General features: G+C 35.6%; 1 protein-coding gene across 1 annotated transcript in view; it reads right to left on the bottom strand.

The window, feature by feature from the left end:
* Positions 1 to 24,680, bottom strand: part of Dmd (dystrophin) — a 1,772,476-nt gene that overhangs the window by 573,650 nt on the left and 1,174,146 nt on the right. Inside the window, exon 50 of the mRNA XM_052170230.1 lies at positions 11,943 to 12,097. Coding sequence (XP_052026190.1) covers positions 11,943 to 12,097 — 155 coding nt within the window. The remainder of the gene's footprint in view (positions 1 to 11,942; positions 12,098 to 24,680) is intronic.

The following is a 24,680-nucleotide window of genomic DNA, read 5'->3' as shown; positions in this document are numbered from 1 at the left end:
AGTCTGCCTCCTGTTCCTGTGACCATGCCATTACCACCATGATGGATTATATCCTCTTGAACTTTAAGCCAAAATACAACACGCTTTCATTAATTTGCTTCTTGCTAGGATATTTTGCCACATAAATGAGAAAAGTAGCTAATATATTAATAAATCACACCTTACTATAACAATGTAAAAATATAATCACCATAAACTTATAATTAATTGCCTACTCAAGCTCATAGAAAATCTGTGTCTACTCATTGTTATGAGGTTTTATTTAAAAATCTTTAAGAAGAAAGAAAGCATGGTAAAATTGGACTTCAATAGGTAACTAAATTTCACAAGATAGAGTTAAAGGATTTAAAATATGGAAGAAAATTTTGACTCCTAATTAAGTATATCATCATCCTCATACCTAAGCACTGTAAGATATAACCTCAAAAGTTTCTTGCATATGATTCATCCTACTTCTATTAAATTTTCTATAACATACACTATTACTAAATACAGAGGGATGCAGTAAGTTTCATAATTGGGGTTTTGGTGAAGCTAAGTGCAATACTGAATATTAGAAAATATTTAAGCCATAATAATTACTGCTTTGAATGTGGAATTGATTTCCCAGTTAGTTTTAAAAGTTTCTGTTTCTTTGAGTGAATACTGATAAGAGAAAGGCTGGAGCTTAGAACACTGGCTTGAAGTCCTAATGTACTATGGTTTCTTTTCTGGTTCATTAGCAAGTTAGCATGTACTTCAAGGACTTACACCTACCATTTTCTTTTGAAAGAGATAGGATCCATGCATTTTCATCTTACTAAAATATGCTAGATGTTTTCAAGGTGAAAAAACATTGAATTGTTTATGCTGTTAACAGATTAGAAGTAAAGATAGGCAATGATCTATTCACAAAAGTCTGCTGTGAATGTGAAAATAGCACACTATTCCAGAGGCAGAAGTTATGACACTATCTAGATGAAATTCATAGAGAGGCTTTTGAGATATAACAATGAGAAGAAAACCAAACCAAGGGCAACTACAGAAATAGCTAATAGCACTGACATTCAGAAGTGTTACAGGAACAGGAAGTGGTTTGTAGGACTGCAGACATGAGATTGTTGTTCTTTGGGTTGAGAAATGGCTAGCAGTGGTACGGGTTTGAGATTCTACTGGGATTAAGAACATGATCTTGCTACACCTGGCAAATTACCTCCACAAGGCTAGTTGCTTCAATTAAAATGGGCATTGGTTTCCATACTACTGAGATGGGGTTGCCAACAATCTTTTATTGAGCATCATCCAGAAGTGCTTGACTGCTCTGTATGTTTGTGTCTGTGTATGCATATATATGTATACTTGCATTAAGGTAGAAAGATTACAATTTACAAATCTCATTACTACTTATGTGTCGCATATATATTTAATACAAAGTATATATTTCCTTCAGATAAATAATCTCTGCTACAAAGTTAATCAAGCCAAATATTTTTAAAGTGTAAGACTGAGAATTATACAGAGAAAAATAAGACAAATGATCATATTCATTTACAAAAATGACAACTAAAAATTAAATCTAACTAATTATAACATCTTAGTGAATATTTGTAAAGTATGTGAATGATGCACATGCAAGGAAAATGGAAAAAGTTAACATGATTAAAAACAATATAATGGATGTTGATACTGTCATTGTCACATTAATTAAGTGAAGTAAGGGAATCTTCATTTTTGTTGTTTATATTGTTTCTTTTTTAATATTTTTATTGGATATTTTCTTGATTTACATTTCAGCTTATTTTGTTTCTTTAGACAGTGTTTCACTAACTATGTAGTTCTGGCTGGCTCAGAACTCACTATGTAAACCAGAATAACTTCAAAGCCACAGGGATCTCTCTGTTTTCAATTTCTGAGTGTTGGAATTACATGTATGCATGACCACATTCAACGTTTATTGAATATTAGACACTAGGACACTACGTTTATTCACAAACGCAAATCTAGTGGAAACCTTTAGTTGTTTCATTAGGATACAACTATATGTTTTAACTGAATTCTTTGCCCATGAGTAAATTATATATGGAAGTATTTATCTGATGTGCTTATGAAAACAAAACGCAGGATGCCGGGACTAAGTTAGCATGAAAATGGCTACTTGGTGGCATCACCACATAATTTTCTATGTCAATCAACCATGAATGGGTTCCAATCATCTTCCTTTGAATGTAATCCCTCCTAGCTAGAGTCATTCTGATTACTTTAGAGACAATGAAACAGAATGAAGCGGGCAGCCACTTCTACAGACCTTTATACTTACATAGATCATGACACTCCCTGGACACGAGCTTTCACATGCCATGTACTCTATTACCCCACTAATCTGATGATAGCGAGCTTTATACTATGTAATCAGATGCAGAGGGTAGGTCTCAGCAATTGTGATGAACTATACATATACCTCTCCCCTGTAGGGTGAAATAATTTTCCCCATAGTGTCTACGGAAGTCTACCTAAAGGAGTTGCTAATGGACTGGATTTTTAAGCACACCAAACCTTTTACTGATTAAGGTAGACTCTAATGTGAATTTTGCATGAAGGAGAGTAAAAATAGGCTACTCTAAATTGAGACCGTTGAATTAGTGACTTTAGAGCCATCTGTACTTTTAATCTTTATGAATTATATATGGTGAGTACCAATGATAGTTCTGCAATAATTCAGGAGAGGAGAGAGGCAATGCCCTTTGACTTTCTCACACAACAGTCATATTTAAGGCTGCTGTGGCATCACATTAATAGAATCTCACTCTAGGGACTGAGGCAAGAGGACTACTTTGAGTTGAAGACCAAACTGAGGATGCTATTCTGTGAGATCTATTTCTTCAACAACTGACTAAGCAGACAAATACATTTGAGTTTTAGCCAGAACCAGAGACCTGGTATACAATGATAGTTTTCTCATTGCAAATAGATTCTTTGAAATTATATCACATCTCTGAGGAAAGATAAATATTTATTATTGATGATGCTGAATTTCATGTACCTTGGCAGAAATTATGGCAATCTGGTAGTCCTCTCTGCCCCAGTAATTTCAGAAAATAGGCTTTAATTATGGGAATCTATTTGAGAGATCCCCTAAACCAGAGAAACAGCTGAGGCAAGCAAACAACAGCTAGGGCAGTAACTTGGGCCTCTATTTGGTTGGGCTGGTCACACGTTTAGCAACCTGCTAGCTGTCTACAAACCCAATAGACAAAGATTTGTATACAAATATACAAACATGTGTATCTCTGTCTGAACAACAGTCTTTCTTTTCCCCTTGATAACCAAATGACAGAAACTTTTCAATGATACTCTTCCTATATCCAGGTACGAGACTAGAAAGGTAGATCTCTGGCCTGAACCTGTTTTGGGAACATGCACAGTAAACTGTGTCTTCAAAGTGAATTTTAAGAAAAAAAAACCCTTCTATTTACCAACTTATGCTTATGTATAATTGGGCATACATATGACTAAAACCTGAATCAGTGTAGAAAGGGACTTCTTTTCCTTTGTCCATTCAAGAGATGAAGGCATAATTATGTTTGCCAATCAAAGCAGAGGACAACTCAAACTATTCCCCTTAGCAACCAAACTCCCCCTTTCCAAAACCCATAAAAAGAAACCCCTAATAGGAATTGGGGCCCTTGAGTAACTTTCATTCATATGGATCAATGCTGCCTCACACTGTAAATGGATCTTTTTTATCTTTGAATAATGTTTCATTACTAACTTTGCAAAAGGATGTGTTTTGCACAAAAGATCTTAAAAATAGACTAAAGTGAAACTGTTAAAACTGGTGAATTTAGAGTCATTTGATGTTTTCCTATTTATGAATAAAGTATATTGCAAATACCGCATGGGTAGCCCCCAACAAAATAAGTATTTTAAACATATGACATATGTCCTGATTGACATATATCATGTCACATTCTTTACATAGCTTCAAAGGCAGAAACGTGTCTTTTTTTTTTTTTTTTGAGACAGGGTTTCTTTGTGTAGCCCTGGCTGTCCTGGAACTCACTATGTAGACCAGGCTGGCCTCAAACTCAGAAATCCACCCGCCTCTGCCTCCCAAGTGCTGGGATTAAAGGCGTGCACCACCACCAACCGGCTCCTTTGTCAAAGATCAAGTGACCATAGGTGTGTGGGTCCATCCCTGGGTCTTCAGTTCTATCCCACTAATCTACCTGCCTGTCACTGTATCAATACCATGCACTTTTTAACACTATTGCTCTGTAGTACTGCTTGAGGTCAGGGATACTTCTTAGAAGGAAGAACAAAATACCCACAGAAGGATATACAGAGTCAAAGTGTGAAGCAGAGTCTGAAGGAAAGACCATCTAGATACTAGCCCACCTACATCCATCCCGTATATAATTACAAAACCCAGACACTATTGTGAATGCTCACAAGTGCTTGCTGACAGGAGCCTGATATAGCTGTCACCTGGGTGGCTCTGCTAGTGTATGACAAATACAGAGGGGGAAACTCTCAGCCAGCCATTGAACTGAGCATAGGATCCGCAATGAATGAGATAGAGAAAGGACCAAAGGAGCTGAAGGGGTTTGTAGTGTCATAGGAGGAACAACAATATGAGTCACCAAGTACTCCCAGAGCTCCCAGGGACAAAGCAATCAACGAAAGAGTACACATGCAGGAACCCATGGCCCAAGACACATCGGCAGCAGAAGATGGCCTTGTTGGACACCAAATGGGGGAGCAGCCCTTGGTCCTAGAAAGACTTGATACAATAGTGTAGAGGAATACCAGGACAGGGAAGTGAGGGTGGGTTGATTGGAGAAGGGGAGATGGCTTATGGGATTTTCAGGCGAGAGGGGATCCTGGAAAGGCAACATTTGAAGTGTAAATAAAAAATATACTTAAAAAAAAAGTGATGGCCTGGCATATAGCTCAGTTTTGTGGTACATGCACAGAATGTGGACCTTCTTGAGTTCAATGTGCAGAGCAGCAGGATTAAAGAGAGAGAGTAAAATAAAAGGAGAAGGCAGAAGTTTTACTGTTTTGCTTAGCAGTTTCAACTTTACATCCTAAGCAGCTTTTATGAGCCATTCCTCAGACTCCTGTAAAGGAAAGATTTTGTATATCCTTCTAACCATTGAACAGTTCTGACTGGATGCATCACAGTGCAACAAAATGTGCCTGTCCCCTCATAAGTTGTCTTGCTCTTGGGTACTTCCTTACTAGCACAGTAAGGAGTCACTTCATCATCTCTTTGGAGAGGCTAAAATATATGGAATACTCATTAACTTTATACCCAAGTATACTGCACTATTAAACCTTGCTGTCTCTATACTCAAGCTATAATGAAATTTATGTCTTCTTCCTGCATTAATATTTTCCATTCTCACTTAAACCACATTTGGTCTCTGAATGGTTTCAATATTCATTTTTACTCTACTATAATGGAATGACATTCGTGGATGTACTTATCATAAAGAAGCAATAAAGGTTTAAATGTTAAAGATATGCAAATCATCCTAATTTGATCATTACTCATTGTAAATACAAATCCATACTCACTGTGTCATAAATATGTAAAATTATAATATGGTGATTAAAATAAATGTAAACTTGAAATAAACTAATTGTGGTTGCCCCAAAATGGCCAGTCAAAAGAATGATACTTTAGCAAGATATTAAAACTCTGAGAATGTGAGACACATGTACAATTGTAAGGAGAGCAGCATGGAAGGCTCACATTGGGAGGAAATTACATGGGGTTGAAATATACTTAGCATTTGGCACCTAAAATTGATCAGTGGGTCAGGAAAAGTACAAGAGAACAGGTGTAAGCAATCAATTTAGAGATATAATAAGAATTTAATCCAATATTGAGATTTTAAGCTAAAGACTTCAACTTTAATTTTGATTGAGGAGGGAGTCATTGAAAGGTTTTTAGCACAGTAATGGTATGCCTTTATTAATCTACCTTTTCTGTCTATTTTTCTATTGTCTAACTATTTTTAGGTAAGTAATAATTATTATCACCCTGGTATTGACCACAACATATCAATGGTAATAATTGTTTTCTGACATAGACTCATAACTTCATCACCTTTTTCTGTTTATTGTTTCACATCACACATACAACCACCCCCAAGCAAAACAAAACAGAAGAGAACAAAAACAAAACAAATCCAACTTGAAAATGTTTAGCTTCTATCATCTGCTTTTCCCAAAATAAGCTTCACATGGGTAGGAATTTTCACAGCTGTTACCTAGTACCAAGTACTGAACCTACATAACACATAGCGTAAAACATTTATCAATAAATTAATCATTATGCTGTTGATAACATATATAATTAAGGCATTCAGGTTTAATGTTCATTTAGAAATTAAAAAGGGATCCTGGAATAGAAATAAGAAAATTAAGGAAATGAAATTTGATGACACTGTCATCATAAAGTCTCCAGCCAGATGACAGTCCTTGATTCTAATTCTTAAAGGCCTCTCCCAGTAATTTGTAAATAACATGTCTAATATTATCTTAATCACAAACTCATATCTATTCTTAGAATTTAGAGAGAAAGAAATGGAGCTAGAGTTGGTAAAATATCTGGCTTTATATGTTAATATGGATTCTATATGGAATATGATCAGGAACATAAAGTATTTCCCTACATAGACAATATGTGGTCTAACTTGAGGCTCTGGAATAAACATTAATCTCTTGTATTGGCTCCTTCTTGAAACTAAAATCTACCAAGGAATGTTATTAAAATAAAGTTCTTCCAAGTAACATATACTTTACCTAACATTCCACAATTTCAAACTGAATTGAAGATTTTATTGCTTTAAATCGGCTTCCAAATATGTACAGATTTTGCATACATTTATCTGTGTGATTGGCAGTTTCAGTGTAGGCAATATATTAGTGTTCAGTAGTAAAGTGGTTTCTAACCTGAATTGTGAGAAATGATGCAATCAGCATGCTTTCCAGAGCAAGGTTTTCAAAGATGTGACATATTTTTTTCACACCTCAAATATCCATATTATCAATCTTGCCTGTTTAATGTGAGGTTATATGATAAACAAAAGTGGAAATGCCATCCTACAAAAGTCACAGTTTTTAGAATTTAAAACTAACACTAGAAAATGGGAAAATGCATGAAATAAAAAAAATATAAGGAAATTCAGCTGTTAAAAATCACATTGTGGAAAAAAAAACATTTATTGATCAAATGTGGCAGTTGCTCTTTTGTAAGGAAGAGAGTACATTGTTATTAGGAAGGTTCCTGAAACTGCTTAGATAAATAAAAGCAAAGCTGTTTTGCAGTAGAATTGTAAATAGGGCTTTCTGTGGTAATAGAAGTATTGTATCTTGTACTGCCTAATGGGGAGATCATTACATAGAGGGGCTCTTAAGCACTTAGAAGATGGATTGGTAAAAACTAAATCTCATGTTATATTTAATAATAATTAAATGTGAATAGACACCTATGACTGGTGGCTATTCCATCAGACAATACAGATAGATATACAATATGATAATTTTACTTTATTTTTGTGTTGGTTAAGTTATAAGACAAATAGTCCAAAATACAAACCATCACATGAAGAGCATTCTTGTTTCTATTTACTTATAAGAGCTATAAGATCACAAAATCAGATAAATTATAGATAAATTTTCTACAACTTAGTCTGAACAAAGGACACACAGAGAAAACATATAGTGTAGATTTCTAATGAAGGATTAGGAGTTACAGAGTGTGTCACAATGACCAAAGCTATCATCATATCCAAATAGCTCCTTGTCATTGTTGCCGCACACCACAAGCCTAGTACTTAAGTAGTAATTCTTGAAGAAGCATAATGTTAAACAGTGCAACTTGTGGGCTTATTTTTCCATACTCATTATGGCAGACATGCTCCCTATTCACTGGCCAAACCCCTAACTCCCAGCCATAAAGCATGATTACATAGCACAACTGCTTGCTGACAGGAGCCTGATATAGCTTTCTCCCAAGAGGCTGTGCCAGTGCCTGACAAATACAGAGGTGTTTGCTCTCAGTCAACCACTGGAATGAGCACAGGGTCCCCAATGGAAGAACTAGAGAAAGGACCCAAGGAGCTGAAGAAGTTTGCAGCCCCATAGGAGGAACAAGAGTATGAACCAATCAGTACTCCCAGAGATCACAGGGACTAAACCTTTAACTAAAGGTACACATGGAGGGACCCATGGCTCCAGCTGCATATGTAGCAGAGGATGGCCTTCTCAGATATCAATGAGAGGTGAGGCCCTTGGTACTATAAAGGCTTGATTCCCCAGTGTAGCAGAATGCCAGGAAAAGGAAGCAGGAGTGGGTGGGCTGGTGAGCAGGGGGAGGGGAGATAGGATAGGGGGTTTTTGTAAGTAAAGAAAATATCTAATAAAAAAACAATGCACAGAAAAAAAAACATTCTGAAAGAAACATTACTTTTCCTTCTCTGTTTTCTTCTTCCTGCTGGAAAATGCATTTTGATGGAAGGCTAGGAAGAATATACAAATTTGGGAGTTGATACTGCTCAGGCATTGAATCTATTTTAGTACTGGTCTACTTTTGATCACATCATTCTATGAGATCAATAGACCTATTTGACATTCTTCTGATAGCTGTATTGTAATTCGAGAGAGAGAAGAAAATTCAATAGATATGGTTCACTTCATTGTTCGGCATCCTAGACCTATCTAATCAGAGCAGGTTTTAGGAGAAGTTATTTGGTACTGATCTAGGAACGTGGTCAAACAGAGCAGGTAATATAAATTCAATAAAAAGTCAACATTCTCATAGAAAGCAAAATTCAGCAAATAATGTAAACACGGTGTGGTGAAATAAGCACTAAAATAACATAAAGTTTTATAGTTGACAAAGCAGGCTAGCTGAAGCAATCAGAACTTAAACTAGGACCTGGATAATGAGCAGGATGTAAGCACACAAAGAAGAGAATATGTATCACAACAGCAGGTAAAATGGAACATAGCTAAAATGAAATGGAAATACATCATGGTCAGTTGTGTGAGGGCATGAAGAAAAGGAGTCAAGTAAAGCAATCAATTAGACCAGAATTGTAAGGGAAGACCAAGTCATATATCTGGGAATGGATAGAATTTTAAAATCAATAGATATGGGCTAGGTATAAAGCTTAAGGGAATAGCATATGCCTAGCATGTATGTACAAGAATTTGAATTCAATTCTCAATACTGAATACAAAAAAATCAGTAAATTTGTAATATCTTTAAAATAAGGAAGCATGGGAGGTACATGAATTCTATATGTCTGAAAAAAAAATACCCCAGAATTTATAGAGAGAATGTGTTAGAAAGTAGTAGAGCTAGAAATGAATCAATTTATGTGAATGATATGTTCATTTTAATAATTTAAACAGGAAGAGAGAGATGGAGAAAAGAGACTAGGGTTTAAAGGAATTTACATAGCAAATAAATTTCCAAAACTTAGAGAAGGCAGAATCAAGCATGAATCTTAGATTCCCAAAAGGAAGAACTGAATGAGGTGGAGTGTTCATTGCTTAGGAATCATAGGAAAAGAAATTGGTTTCATCTGGAATAAAATGTTGACCAAGGGCAAAGATGAGTTTGGTTTGGGTTGTATTCAATGACAAGTTCCTGTGGGAAATTAGAGTGGAAAGGAAAGAGTGGGATATACAGGCATAAAACTCAGAGGAGCTTCTTCAGCTGAAAATGTTGACAGGTAGTCATCACACTGAAAATGCAAAGCTACACTTCCCAAAGGGTATAAATAGTAGAGACAAAAGCAGGGAAGATAAAGCAGGAATCAAAAGTAGCTCAATACATTTGTATATAGTGCATGGGCTGAGAATATAAGCTGAGATAAAAAATAGACTTCATTTTACTCATTGGGGAAGTAATTTATTACTTCCTAAGTTGATATTTTTACGGAATGAAGGCAACAAATATAAACCAAAAGCCATTTCCATGTAGAATCAAAACTCTAATAAGGTGTCAAAAGAACTGGGACAGCTAGAGCATCATGGGCCATGAGTTTATAAAAAGAAGCATCCGTGAAAAAAAAGAAAACAGAGTAAATGGCCTAGAGCAGCCCCTAAAGCTCTAATTTTGTACCATGAACAAGCTTTCCTCTTAGTTCATTCCTCATTTATATTCCTAAAACTCATTACATTAACACTTGATCTTAACGCCATTTCCCAGAGTAACATCTGTTTGAGAATCTTCTTCTCAGTGCTTTCTGCTGACATCTAATGGTTGACTTTTTCCATTAATTAATCTGTTAATTCACTTTACATCCTGATCTGCAACCTCTCCTCTCCTCTCCCGCTTCCTCTCTTAGAGCCCCTCTCCCTGCTTCACTTCTCCTCTGAGAGTGTAAGACAGCTCCCTCCCAGAAACAATACACTCTAGTGTTCCAACAACTGGAGTGGGGTCTGTTCTTGACTGTTGCCTGTATGTAGATCATGTTCCCCTAACCAGGTTGCCTTATCTGGCTCAGTGGAAAAGGATGTACCAGGTCTTGTATTGGTTGACTTTCTAATACCAATTGTTTTTATCTAGATACTTGTTTATAAGCCTACTATGTCATGACTTAGCAAAAACAGCACATCTGCACTTACAGAAGATTGACTCAAAAAAAAAAAAGAAAGAAAGAAAGAAAGAAAGAAAGAAAGAAAAAAAGAAAGAAAGAAAGAAAGAAAAAGAAAAAGAAGATTGACTCAATCTTGTCCTGAGAAGAAATAGCAACTGAACCAGCTTCATATTAAAACCTGTTCTTTCTTCACTAGGGTCTTTTTGAAAGGGTTCCAGTGTAACTTCTCAACCTTAGCTTGAATCTTCTTTCTGGAATTCAGTGCTCTATTTCTGTGGTCACCAGCTTAAATCAAGCTCCCCAGGAATTTTCACTTTCCACCCCCAGTTCAGATTTGCATATAAATAGCTCATTACTCCTAAGACTTTTGCCTCTTAGTTTAAAATCAATTTTATTTTTCTCCTCCATGCTAACATTTTTCTCCAAATTAAAATTGCCTTACTGACTTTTTCAGTAATTCATGTTATCTTCTGGGATTTAGCTTTCCCTGTCGTCCTGCTCCTCATTATATGGGCAATATTTTTTTCTTTGCCTTTGTTTTCTGGCACAATTAAAAATAACAGCCCAACAATAATTAACATATTACAGCACACTGAAAGTAAATCTTCATGCAGAAAGAATCCTGATTCTGCAAATATTTACTAACTCCTGATTATATAATCTGCTTAAGGATGAGGGGTTGTGTCAAAAAGACACCCTTATGGACTTTAGAGTAATGTGTGAGACAAATACAAAATAATTGCTTATATGATTCATGTTTTATTAATATTTGCAAGCAGTATTAATGAACAAAAAACATACTAGACTTCAAATAATTGATATGAAGATAGGACCTATTGTTAAGAGGTGGTGTCTCTCAGAGCCATTAATTTTTGTAATGGGTTTGCATATCAAGTCTTGATTGGTGTCTATTGAATCTAGGCATTGGGAGCTAAGAAGATGACAGAGGTTTGTCATCTCATAGAGCAATCACTCATTGGTTCAAACTCTGTTAGCATTAATGGAAGAAGATTGAAATGTTCAAAGCTGGGGCCTAAGTGAAGAAGGTAGCTCACTCTATACATGATCTCAAGAAGTCATGGTCCTGATCCTTTCCACTGTTCTTTCTCTGCTTCCTGAAGTTTCTTTTTAGTTAACTGCTTAGTTCTATCATTGTCTTTGTGAATGGAAGCAAATCATTTCACTTCACCAAATCCCAGGCTTCTCCTCATTAAAACAGGACAGCAAGCCAGGCTTTTGAGTTGAATTGGTGTATGTCATTAATGGGATGGTATGGTCTATCAAAGGTCACTGACCCTCCATTACAGCTAAAAATAGTCTTAGAAATAAAGTAGTTCTTACCTTTTATGAATGTTTCCCCAAGACGTATTGATATTCTCTGTGATCATGTGTACTTTTCTGGTATCATCAGCAGAATAGTCCCGAAGAAGTTTCAGCGCCAAATCATTTGCCAAGTCTACACTTATCTTCCATTGGCGGAGGTCCTTGGCCAACTGCTATAGGTGTGTATAGGAAAGAAAATCATGTCACTTTTTATCCAGACATCTCTAAATGGGGCATCTTTAAATATTTTATAAATAGTTCCTGATTCTTCAGGCTATAACATGTCTTCACAATTGTTTTTAATCTGTCATGTCAGTCACTCAACTGTAGTGATATAAGTTAAGATGTTTTCCATGACAACATTTCAAATGCAGGATCTTGAGCATTGACTCCTTGTAGACACTTCAATTTAGTGCCACTAAATTGAGACTAAAATAAGCTCAATTGTTTTTGTCACAAGAGAGTATAAACTATAAAAAAACTCAGCAGTAATTGCTGAGCATGTAACATATAGCAAAATCTAAACACAAAAACAGGCCTTTCTTCTGTTGTCATTAACTTGTTGAATTGTTTATGTAATTAGTGCCATCTACTGGCATTTAATGAACTCTGCATACAGTAAATGTTGAACAAAAAAAGTACTGTTACTCCATGGTTTCTAAAAGATAATATTTTAAAGATCCTGTACTTTAATATTCAAATATAAGACAAGACATAAAATTCTTTCTAAACCAAATAACTCCTGTGTTTTTCATAATTTTTTGGACAATTTAATGTCCATCAAGGCTGGTACAATGAGGCAGATTAAACTATTGAGGTATGAACAAAGAAATATGAAAAGGCAACTTAAAGTGGCAGAATAAAATCTTTTTATCAAAGAGAAAAACTTAAGTTTCAAGTAATATAAATGTGTTAAATTGAGAAGTTACAATTTTATGATAGTAAACAAAAATTTATATGGGGAAACTAGTAAAATTATTATATTCTATTTTTTGGAAACATAATGTTATGACATTTTAGCAATAGATACCAAGCGATAGCCTCATACTTGCCCTCCTTATAATTTATCCTAACAAAATATTCAAAAAGACAAATGTATTATAAGATTAAGAAAATTTATGCAAAGAGTAATTTTACTATTTGCTTAGGAGATTGTGGAAGGTTGAATAGGTGTGCCCCACACAGACTCGTGTGTTTGAATGCTTGGCCGATTGGCTCAGTCACTATTTGAAAGTGTGGATTTTGGTAGTAGGCATGACATTGTTTGATGAAGTATGCCACTAAAGGGGTAGGCTTTGAGGTTTCCTATATGCTCAGGCTATACCCATTGTGGCACATAATTCCCTTCTGTTCCCTGCAGATCAGCATGTAGAACTTTCAGCTCCTTCTCCAGCACCATGACTGCCCATGTGCTGCCATGCTTCCCACCATAAAGATAATGGATTAGACCCCTGAAACTGTAAAACAGTTCCAATTAGATATCTTTCTTTATAAGAGTTTTTGAGGTCATGGTATTTCCTCATAGCAATAAAATTAAAACTAAAACAGGGATATTAGAAAATAAAGAATAAATGTGCACAATATTCATGGGGAAGAGAACATGATTGGGCTGTGTCTATAACTCAGCAGTAGGGTGCTAATACAAGACCCAGGTTCAATCCTCACTGCTTAAACAAACAAAAATACAACCAGTGTGTTATTATGGAAAAAGAGAAGATAGTTTTGACCTGGAATTTTTTTTAAAAAAAATCAGTATGAACTGATGAATTAGCTATTATAGAAATGTGTGAAAGGAAAAAAATAATTTTATAATTTGTGTTTCATGTTAGTATAATGCTTAAACAAAATAATATCTTGATAATTTTGGTATAATTCAGTGCATTTGACTACACTCCTATTCCTTAAAAAGTTAAGAGATTTTATAAAATCCAACATTTCTTAACTAGAATATACGATTTTAGAATCAACAAAATAATGGCACTTGTATATAGCAAATACTTTCAGTTTACCCAGCTATTTACATACTAAAGTGCTGTGAAAATGGTAGAGAAAAAAGAGTGAAGTAAAGGGGAGAGAGAGGAAAACAAAAGAGTTTCTTTTGGCACAAAACATGGTCATTGGTATGAAAAGCAGATAAAATATATCCTTGCGAAATGTCGGTCTTTCTTCCAAACTTCTTTATTAATAACTGATAAATTGATAATCAAGAAATAGCATCTACTTCTACCTTGCAGATTCCATACTAAGTAAAAGCTGTTTAAATGTGAAACAACCCTATGAACGCCTCCATTTTCTAGAAAATTCCTAAGACACAAAATTACCTTTCAATTTCTTATTATTTAAGCTAAACTTAAACTGACAAAAGTAATGTATTTCAAGATGCAAAATACCTTATTAGACAGAAAACTGCATTTGCATTTTAAAAGAAAGCATATTACCTATATTTCTAGCTCTATCACTAGTAATAAACTCAGTTCAAAACTCAGATAAATAGCCTTATTATTATTTCCCAAGTTAATAAAAATTAAAAAAGATCAAACTATTAAACACATGCTATGATTACCTATCATCAGGGTATAAATATGTAGGCTTACAAATACAGAATATAAAGGTTTTAATAAATACATAATTAAAACCACGTCTTACTTTTTAAAGCAAGATACTTTATCTTAAAAGCCATCTCTTACCTGTGGTCTGCCCACCCTACAAAATGAAACCCTTAGCCAACACTGCTTGATTGACCAAGAATCTGTGACTAGATAATCCAGGGACCTAGCATAAAACCAAATGATACTGATCTTAAAAAAAAAAAAAGAAAAAAAATGACTCCTAATGATATTCTGTTATATGCATAGATCATTGCTATTCAGCTATCATCAGAAAACTTCCTTCTGCAGCAGATAGGAACAAATATAGTTAAAATATTATTCTTATCAGCTAGATATTATGCAGAAAGATAAAGACCCTGGAACACACAATTGTAAAGGGGGTGTCTCCATCAAAATCCCTCCCTTTAGTGCTCAGAGAATTCTGCAGAAAAAAAAGAAGAAAAGAATATAATAATCAGAGGGGATGGAAAACGTCAATAAACAAGGCCCTCTAAACAACATGAATGAAGGTTATGTGAACTCACAGAGATGGGCACAGCATACACCGGGCACAGGGTTGTACCAGGTCCTTTGCTTCCAGTCTAGTGCTTTTATGGTACTCCTGGGTGTGTGAATGTGTGGTTCTCTGAATTTTTGTGCCTGAACTAACTTTTTGCAACTATATGTAGTAGGCAAGGCTAGTTGGTGTGTAAAAGTATTCACCAACTAAGTTATTGAAAAATGTGAGTAAATTTTATGAATAAATCCATTCCCCCCTGATAAAATCCAAATCCCCTCCCTGTTAAGACAGACCACAAACATATATAGCATACCTACATATCCACATTTAACATTTGTTAAATTTTATTTCCTATTGCAAATTCACAAATGTTTACTTAACAATAAAAAGTCCCTACATTTGACATACTTTTTCAATTTGCTAAAATCTATGAAAGAAATATCACAAAAGTACAGGTATCTAGACTCAGATTTCATCGTGTATTTGCATATGATTTACATATAAATAAATTTAAGAAAAGTAATTTTATCTGCAGTAATTGAAATTTGAAGGACATTTTTTTCCTCAACAATTATGCCATCGTTGGGAAATTATTGTGCAACTCAAAGTAGAATGTTCATAGAGAGCAGAAAAAGATTATATTTGCTTGGTTCTTTAAAATCACTAAACAATTTAGCTATAAATATGAATTAGTGTTCTATAAATCTTTATTGGGAAAAGAAAGTTAATTCATTTCTTTCTTGTGTGAATTAAAATGACCTATAAAATCCTTTATGGATTTATAATAAAAATGTTAAAATATGTGCAAGGAAGCTATTTAGAATGTAAAGCTTCTCACCATTAACTCTAAGACTCATCCATTAAACCTTTGACATTACCAAACAATTCTGTTTCCTAAGGTAACATTCCATACAGGATACTATTTAAGAAAATGGCCCTCATTTTCCAGCTTACTGGAAATGATTAATCTTTTCAACAGCTTTGAGGGCTCCATACCAGTGCTGCTACATTTTTGTCCTTTCAACAATGACTACAAGCTGAGTGCAGGCTAGTAAATGTGTTATCGGCCAACCCATTAGAGTTCCATTATTTTCTGTCTTACATGGCTTCATGTAATGAATTTTTATAATTAAACTAATGGCATACAATTTATTTTTTCCTCTCTTTACTTTCAGGCCCCATTTCTCTTTCAGCTTCTTTGGAATAAGTTTTATAAAAAAGGATGGGAGGAGAGTCCTCCAAGTACTTCATTACCTTAATTTCATTATGACATTTGGAAAGCATTCTCTTTATTTGAGCTCTCGCTTTAATTTGCTGACTTTATTAAAAGGCTTAAGCAGTGTTGTAATTAACAAATCATCCATATAACCCAGAATTCTAAGAGAAGTATGGTTGAAAGGGTGTGGAAGTGTTCCTGTAGAAACTGCCCCCCGGAAGATTATCAGAACTCACCAGACAGTAACATTTTCTTCTACCACTATACCCAGATTTCTAGGTAATTTTTAAATTTCTATGGGTTATTTTACATTCACAAATATCTTTTGTCATGAGACCAAATATCTGCACTTTAAAAATTAGGAAAAAGCCCCTGTAGTCTTCATGAAGTGTGGATATATATTTAAAAAATATTTAATCTTTCTTCTTTACATTCCAGATTTTATTCCTCTCCCACTCCACCCTCCGACTATTCCACATCCCATATCTCTCTGCCTCCTGTCTCCATGAGGATGCCCCCCTACACCAGAGCTCTAAACTCCCTGGGGCCTCCATCTTCTCTGACTGTCAGACCAGGAAGTTCTCTACTATATATGTGTTAGGAGCTTCATATCAGCTGGTGTATACAGCCTGGTTTGTGGTCCTAGAAAGTGTCATCCTGAGTGAGGTAACCCAATCACAAAAGAACACACATAGTATGCACTCACAGATAAGTGGATGTTAGCCCAAAAGCTCAAAATAAACAAGTTACAATTCACCCAGCACAGGAAGCTCAAGAAGAAGGAGGGCTTAAGTGGAGGTGCTTTGGTTCCTCTGAGAAAGGGAACGAAATACTCACAAGAGCAATAAAGGAGACAATGTGTGGAGCAGAGACTGAAGTAAAGGTCACCCAGAGACTCCCCTACCTGGGGATTCATCCTATAAACACTCACCAAACCCTGTCACTACTATGGACAACAAGAAGTGTATACCCAAAGGAGAATGCCATGATTGTCTCAGGAGGGGCCCTGCCAGAGCTTTACAAATACATAGGCAGATGCTTGCAGCCAACCATTGGTCTGGGCATGGGGTCCCCAATGGAAGAGCTGAAGGGGTTTACAGTCCCATGGGAATAACAATGATTTCAGCCACCCAAACGCCCCAAGACTCCCAGGGACTAAACCATCAACCAAGGAGGTACACATGGTTCCAGCCAAAAAATGTGGCAGAGGAAGGCCTTGTTGTGCATCAGTGGGAGGAGCGGTCCTTGGTCAGGTAAAGGCTCAAGGGAAATTGAGGGGGGTGGGAGTAGGTTGGGTGGAGGGCCATATATGTGGAGGCAGGAGGTGGGAGGAGGGGTTGGGGGTCTTTGGGGAGGGGGGAAATCAGGAAAGATTTTACCATTGGCAATGTAAATGAAGATTATATTCAATAAATAAAATTTTTAAAAAAGAACAGAAAAAGGTAGATTTATCAATATATAATCCACATATTATATACTCATTGAAACTGTATACTTTATTGATTTGGAGTCACATAGATGTGAAACCATTCCTAAAATACAATTCTGAGATAAGCTCTTTTCCATCTCATATTAATAACTTTAAACTATCAGTTTGTCCTCAGTTATAATTTGTTTTACATGTAACCAGAGAAAGAAAGAGACAGTGTTATTTTTGACTAGTTATATGAATTGGCATAATGACTTTGAGATTTTTCTACCCTACACTATCAGCCTCCTAGTGAATTTTTGTCATTTAATAATATTACATTTTTGCATGTACAAGATTCTGTTTATGTATTTATTTGTTGGTGGAGATATGAGTTGATTATACATCTTGAATATGATAATTAATACTATCATTAATTAGTTAATACTTTGTTATAAATGTTTGTGTCTACTTTTATTTTTGATGAGAATATATTTAGCAGCAGAACACTAATATTTATATCTTTGTACATTTCTGAATATTTCTCATTGCTTTGACATTTTTTAAATTTTACTTACACGTTTATTCATTCATTTGTTTATTTTCATGAGACTAGGTTTTATTACATAACTCTGGCTGTTATAGAACCTGTTTGTTTTGTAGCCCATACTAGATTTGAACTTACAGTACTACTCTACCTTTAGATTGTAGGTATGGCCTACCACATCTGAATATATTCACCATTTGAAATACTCATCAAATATGTAAAGATTCCAATTATTCTCCATCCTTGTTTTGCTTCTCATAGTATGAAATCATTATTTTGGCTAATGTATATAAAGTACCATTTTATTGTTTTTCATTTATATTTTTTTATCACTAATGATGACTATATTATCACTTGTTTAAGGATGTCTACTTTGGAGAATTTCTATTAAAACAGTCTCTGTAATTGGGTAATTTGTATTTTGGTTGAGTTATTAGAGTTCATATATGTTCTTGAATACATTTCTCATTACACATACTATTTAAATTATTTTCTCTACTGCTGTGTCTTTTAACTTATTGGCATCGTTTGAAGTAAAAAAGTTTTTGTTTTCATTAAGTATAATTTGCTTTTTAAAATTATTTATATCTATTTTAATTTATTTACATTTCAAGTGTTATGCCCTTACCTGGTTTCTCTTTCTCTCAGAAATACCCTATCCTATCCCCCTCCCTCTGCTTCTGTGAGGGAGTTCCTTCACCCTTCCACCCACCCCTCACTCCCCACCCACGATTCCCCTACACTGGGGCATCAACTGAATCTTCACAGGACCAAGAACTTCTCTTCCCATTGATGCCAGACAAAGCCATTCTCTGCTACATATGTGGCTGGAATGCGTCTCTCCATGTGTACTCCTTGGGTGGTAGCTTAGTCTCTGGGAGCTCTGGGGTGTCTGGATGGTTGATATTTTGTTCTTCCTATGGGGTTGCAAACCCCTTCAGCTCCTTCAGTCCTTTCTTTAACTCCTCCATTGGGGACCACACACTCAGTACAATGGTTGGCTGCAAGCATCTACATCTGTATTTGACAGGCTCTGGCTGGGCCTCTCAGGAGACAGCTATATTAGGCTCCTTTTAGCAACCCTTCCTTAGCATCCACAATAGTGTCAGAGTTTGGTAGATATATCTGGGATGAATCCCCAGGTGGGACAGTCTCTGGATGTCCTTTCCTTCAGCCTTTGCTCTGCACTTTGTCTCTGTATTTGCTCCTGTGAGTATTTTGTCCTCCTTTCTAAGAAGGACCGAAGCACCTATACTTTGGTCTTCCTTCTTGAGCTTCATTTGGTCTGTGAATTGTATTTTGGGTATTAGGGGATTTTGGGCTAATATCCACTTATTAGTGTATGCATAGCATATATGTTCTTTTTGGATTGGGTTACCTCACTCCAGATGATATTTTCTAAGTCCATCTATTTGCCTAGGAACTTCATGAAGTCATTGATTTTAATAGCTGAGTAGTACTCCATTGTGTAAATATACCACACTTTCTGCATCTATTCTTCTGCTGAGGGACATCTGGGTTCTCTACAGCTTCTGGATATTATAAATATGGATGCTATGAGGATAGTAGAACATGTGCCCTTATTACATGTTGGAACATCTTTTGAGTGGTATAGCTGGGTCCTCAGGTAGTACTATGTCCAATTTTCTGAGGAACCACCAAATTGATTTCCAGAGTGGTTGCACCATCTTGCAATCCCACCAGCAGTGTAGGCATGTTCCTCTTTCTCTGCACCTGCTGTCACCTGAGCTTTTGATCTTAGCCATTCTGACTGGTGTGAGGTAGAATCTCAGGGTTGTTTTGATTTGTGTTTGACTAAGGATGTCAAACGTTTCTTTACGTGGTTCTCAGCTCTTCTAGTTTCCTTAGTTGAGGATTTGCCTTTTATTACCTTCATTTTGGTGTTGCATCTAAGAAAATAATGCCTAACAACTTTTGTACTTCTATATTTTTCTGAAATATTTTAAATTTTAGTGTGTGTGTGTGTGTGTGTGTGTGTGTACAGGCAAGTGGATGGGTGTGCAGCTTTGCACATGCTTATGTAGGCCTGAGGATGACAATAGTTGTCCTAATTTAACGCTCTATCTATGCATTTGAAACAGGATTCCACCACTGAATTTGGCTTGTTTTTCTCAAGTAGGGTGGAATCTAGCAAACTACAGTGGTCCTCTTTCTGCTCCTTTTAAACTGGAAAGATAGGCAATTGTTAGATATTCAACTTGTTACATGGATGCTGGGATCCAAACACTCATGATCACACTATAAGTGATCTTAACGCCTGAGCCATCACTCCAGCTCTTAAAGTTTAAGACTTTGTGTTTAGTTTCAAATTCCATCCTGGAATAGGTTATGTTTTGTAAACTATTAAGCTTTGCTTATTTTAATTAAAATATTTACTTTTAATCAACAAATGAAATTATATACATTTATAAGATAAAACATGATGGCTAAGGTAATTAGTCTAATCTACTACCTCATATAATATTCACTATTTTTTGTATTAGAGAATTTGAAATATGGAGTTAAAATGATTCAGACATATATGATATTTTATTAGTAACCATATCAGCATGCTGTAGAATAAATTTTGAGTGCTTATACATTCTAACTGAAACACCAAGATCTCCACCAGAATACCTCAAGACCCTTGTCATTGTCATGCTTGTCTCTACTTGCATAAGTTTGGAGTGATGAGAGTCCATATATAAATTCACATGGTATACTAAGACATTTAGCTTTCTATACCTGACTGATTTTATTTAGTGTAAGTCCATTAAGTTCATCCATGCTATTATGAGTGATAGAACTTATTTCACTGCATTTTTACCGCATTATTCTTATTTATTATACTATGTTTCAATGAGAAGTATTATTCTACTTTCAGAAGAGTTTGTAAAAGATGGAGATTTATTATTATTTAAAAGCATGGTAGAACTCACTTTTGAAGCCCCCTGGACCTGCATCTTTCACTGTGGGTAAATGTAAAACTATCATTTTCTTTACTTATTACAATTTAATTGTGTTATTTTTTTCAGTTGTTCATAACATTTTTAATATTTAATTGTATTTATATAAAATTATTAACAATATGCTTTCTCATACCTATAATTAGCAATTTGAGACTTTTTCTTTTTTTCTTTTAGCAAAAAGAGTTCTGTTTGTTATACATAAACATAGTTCTAAATCTTTCTGTATCAAATTTATTTTCTTTCTTTTGTTATTTCCACTATAGCATCTAGTATTTATGATAACAAAATTTTCTTCTTTTTGCAGTTTCCAATGATAGGAAATGGGGCTACTGATTTGAGATTCTTCCTATATTTTTTACAGCACATAATATGCCAGAGATTATATTTTTTGTTAATTTTCTGAGTTTAGAGGAGAATTTCTACAACTCTCTTCAATTATTTTGTGTGTGTGTGTGTGTAGGAGTGGATTTAGAGAGTCATCACAGTACAGTTTCAAATACTGAAGAAGTTAAACTGCGAATGTCATCTAGATAAAATAATGGTGTGGTCAGAGTATAAAGGAGAGCAAGACATGGAAACTCTGTCTTAAATATATGTGTGAGTAACGGGACAGTGCCCTGATGTTAGTTATGTTGTATCAGAGATATATAAGGTATGCTCTCTATGTTTTAAGTTTACTGGTGTCCTAGTGCTTTAAGAAGAAAAGTACTCCAGATGAATTTGATAATTGCTCTTTCTAACTTTGTGAAGAATTGAGTTGGAATTTTGATGGGTATTGCATTGAATCTGTATATTGCTTTTGGCAAAATGGCCATTTTAACTATATTGATTCTGGCGATCCATGAGCATGGGAGGTTTTCCCATTTTTTGAGGTCTTCTTCCATTTCCTACTTCAGAGTCTTGAAGTTCTTGTCATATAGATCTTTCACATGTTTGGTAAGAGTCACCCCAAGATACTTTATACTGTTTGTGGCTATTGTGAAGGGGGTCATTTCCCTAATTTCTTTCTCAGCCTGCTTATCCTTTGAGTATAGGAAGGCCACTGATTTGCTTGAGTTGATTTTATAACCTGCCACTTTGCTGAAGTTGTTTATCAGCTGTAGGAGTTCTCTAGTGGAGTTTTTTGGGTCACTTAGGTAGACTATCATGTCATCTGCAAATAATGATAGTTTGACTTCTTCCTTTCCAATTTGTAGCCTTTTGACCTCCTTATGTTGTCGAATTGCCCGAGCTAGTACCTCAAGTACAATATTGAAAAGATAAGGAGAAAGGGGGCAGCCCTGTCTAGTCCCTGATTTTAGTGGGATTGCTTCAAGTTTCTCTCCATTTAGTTTGATGCTGGCTACCGGTTTGCTGTATATTGCTTTTACTATGTTTAGGTATGGGCCTTGAATTCCTGTTCTTTCCAAGATTTTAAGCATGAAAGGATGCTGAATTTTGTCAAATGCCTTTTCAGCATCCAATGAAATGACCATGTGTTTTTTTTTTCTTTGAGTTTGTTTATGTAGTGGATTGTATTGATGGATTTCCGTATATTGAACCAACCCTGCATTCCTGGGATAAGGCCTACTTGATCATGGTGGATGATCATTTTGATGTGTTCTTGGATTCGGTTGGCAAGAATTTTATTGAGTATTTTTGCATTGATGTTCAAAAACCCAGGATAGCTAAAACTATTCTCAGCAGCAAAAGAAAGTCTGGGGGAATCAGTATCCCTGACCTCAAGCAATACCACAGACCAATAGTGTTAAAAACTGCATGGTATTGGTACAGTGACAGGCAGGAGGATCAATGGAACAGGATTGAAGATCCAGAAATGAACCCACACACCTATGGCCACTTGATCCTCGACAAAGAGGCTGAAAACATCCAATGGAAAAAAGATAGCCTTTTCAACAAATGGTGCTGGTTCAACTGGAGGTCAGCATGCAGAAGAATGCGAATTGATCCATCCTTGTCTCCTTGTACTAAGCTCAAATCCAAATGGATCAAGGACCTCCACATAAAGCCAGACACTCTGAAGCTAATAGAAAAGAAACTGGGGAAGACCCTTGAGGACATCGGTACAGGGAGAAAGTTTCTGAACAGAACTCCAATAGCGTATGCTCTAAGAGCAAGAATTGACAAATGGGACCTCATAAAATTACAAAGTTTCTGTAAGGCAAAGGACACCATCAAGAGGACAAATCGGCAACCAACAAATTGGGAAAAGATCTTCACCAATCCTACATCAGATAGAGGGCTAATATCCAATATATACAAAGAACTCAAGAAGCTAGACTCCAGAAAACCAAAAAACCCTATTAAAAATGGGGTACAGAGTTAAACAAAGAATTCTCACCTGAAGAACTTCGGATGGTGGAGAAGCATCTTAAAAAATGCTCAACTTCATTAGTCATTAGGGAAATGCAAATCAAAGCAACCCTGAGATTTCACCTTACACCAGTCAGAATGGCAAGATTAAAAATTCAGGAGACAGCAGGTGTTGGAGAGGGTGTGGAGAAAGAGGAGCACTCCTCCACTGCTGGTGGGGTTGCAAATTGGTACAACCACTCTGGAAATCAGTCTGGCGGTTCCTCCGAAAACTGGGCACCTCACTTCCAGAAGATCCTGCTATACCACTCCTGGGCATATACCCAGAGGATTCCCCACCATGTAATAAGGATACATGCTCTACTATGTTCATAGCAGCCCTATTTATAATTGCCAGATGCTGGAAAGAACCCAGGTATCCCTCAACAGAAGAGTGGATGCAAAAAATGTGGTATATCTACACAATGAAGTACTATTCAGCCATTAGAAACAATGAATTCATGAAATTCTTAGGCAAATGGATGGAGCTAGAAAACATCATACTAAGTGAGGTAACCCAGACTCAAAAGGTGAATCATGGTATGAACTCACTAATAAGTGGATATTAGCCTAGAAAACTAGAATACCACAAACATAATCCACAGATCAAATGAGGTACAAGAAGAAAGGAGGAGTGGCCCCTTGTTCTGGAAAGACTCAGTGAAGCAGTATTCGGCAAAACCAGAACGGGGAAATGGGAAGGGGTGGGTGGGAGGACAGGGGGAGAAAAGGGGGCTTACGGGACTTTTGGGGAGTGGGGGGGCTAGAAAAGGGGAAATCATTTGAAATGTAAATAAAAAATATATCGAATTAAAAAAAAAAGTCTTAATAAGCTAAAAAAAAAAAAAGAAAAGTACTAATAGCTTATTGATTCTTACTTATTTGGCAGTGTTACACAAGAATAAAGGGATGGTTTAAAAATGCATGACCAGATGGTAGGTTCTGAACAGATAATCTTAGACAATATTTCTTATTATTAGATTAGAAATCACATTGTCAAACTACTAGTTTCAGTCAATTGTGTAACTCTAATATACATATATGTATACATATATAAATATACATATCAAAATGTGTATGCCTAACATATAAATTTCACATTCTATCATTGTACATACCTATGATATAGATAAAATACTGTCTCATGTAAGTTTCA

Source organism: Apodemus sylvaticus, chromosome X (genome assembly GCF_947179515.1).
Source record: "Apodemus sylvaticus chromosome X, mApoSyl1.1, whole genome shotgun sequence".
Classification (NCBI taxonomy): Eukaryota; Metazoa; Chordata; class Mammalia; order Rodentia; family Muridae; genus Apodemus; species Apodemus sylvaticus.
The sequence above is the reverse complement of the archived record's forward strand: the minus strand, read 5'-3'. Positions and strand labels throughout refer to the sequence as shown.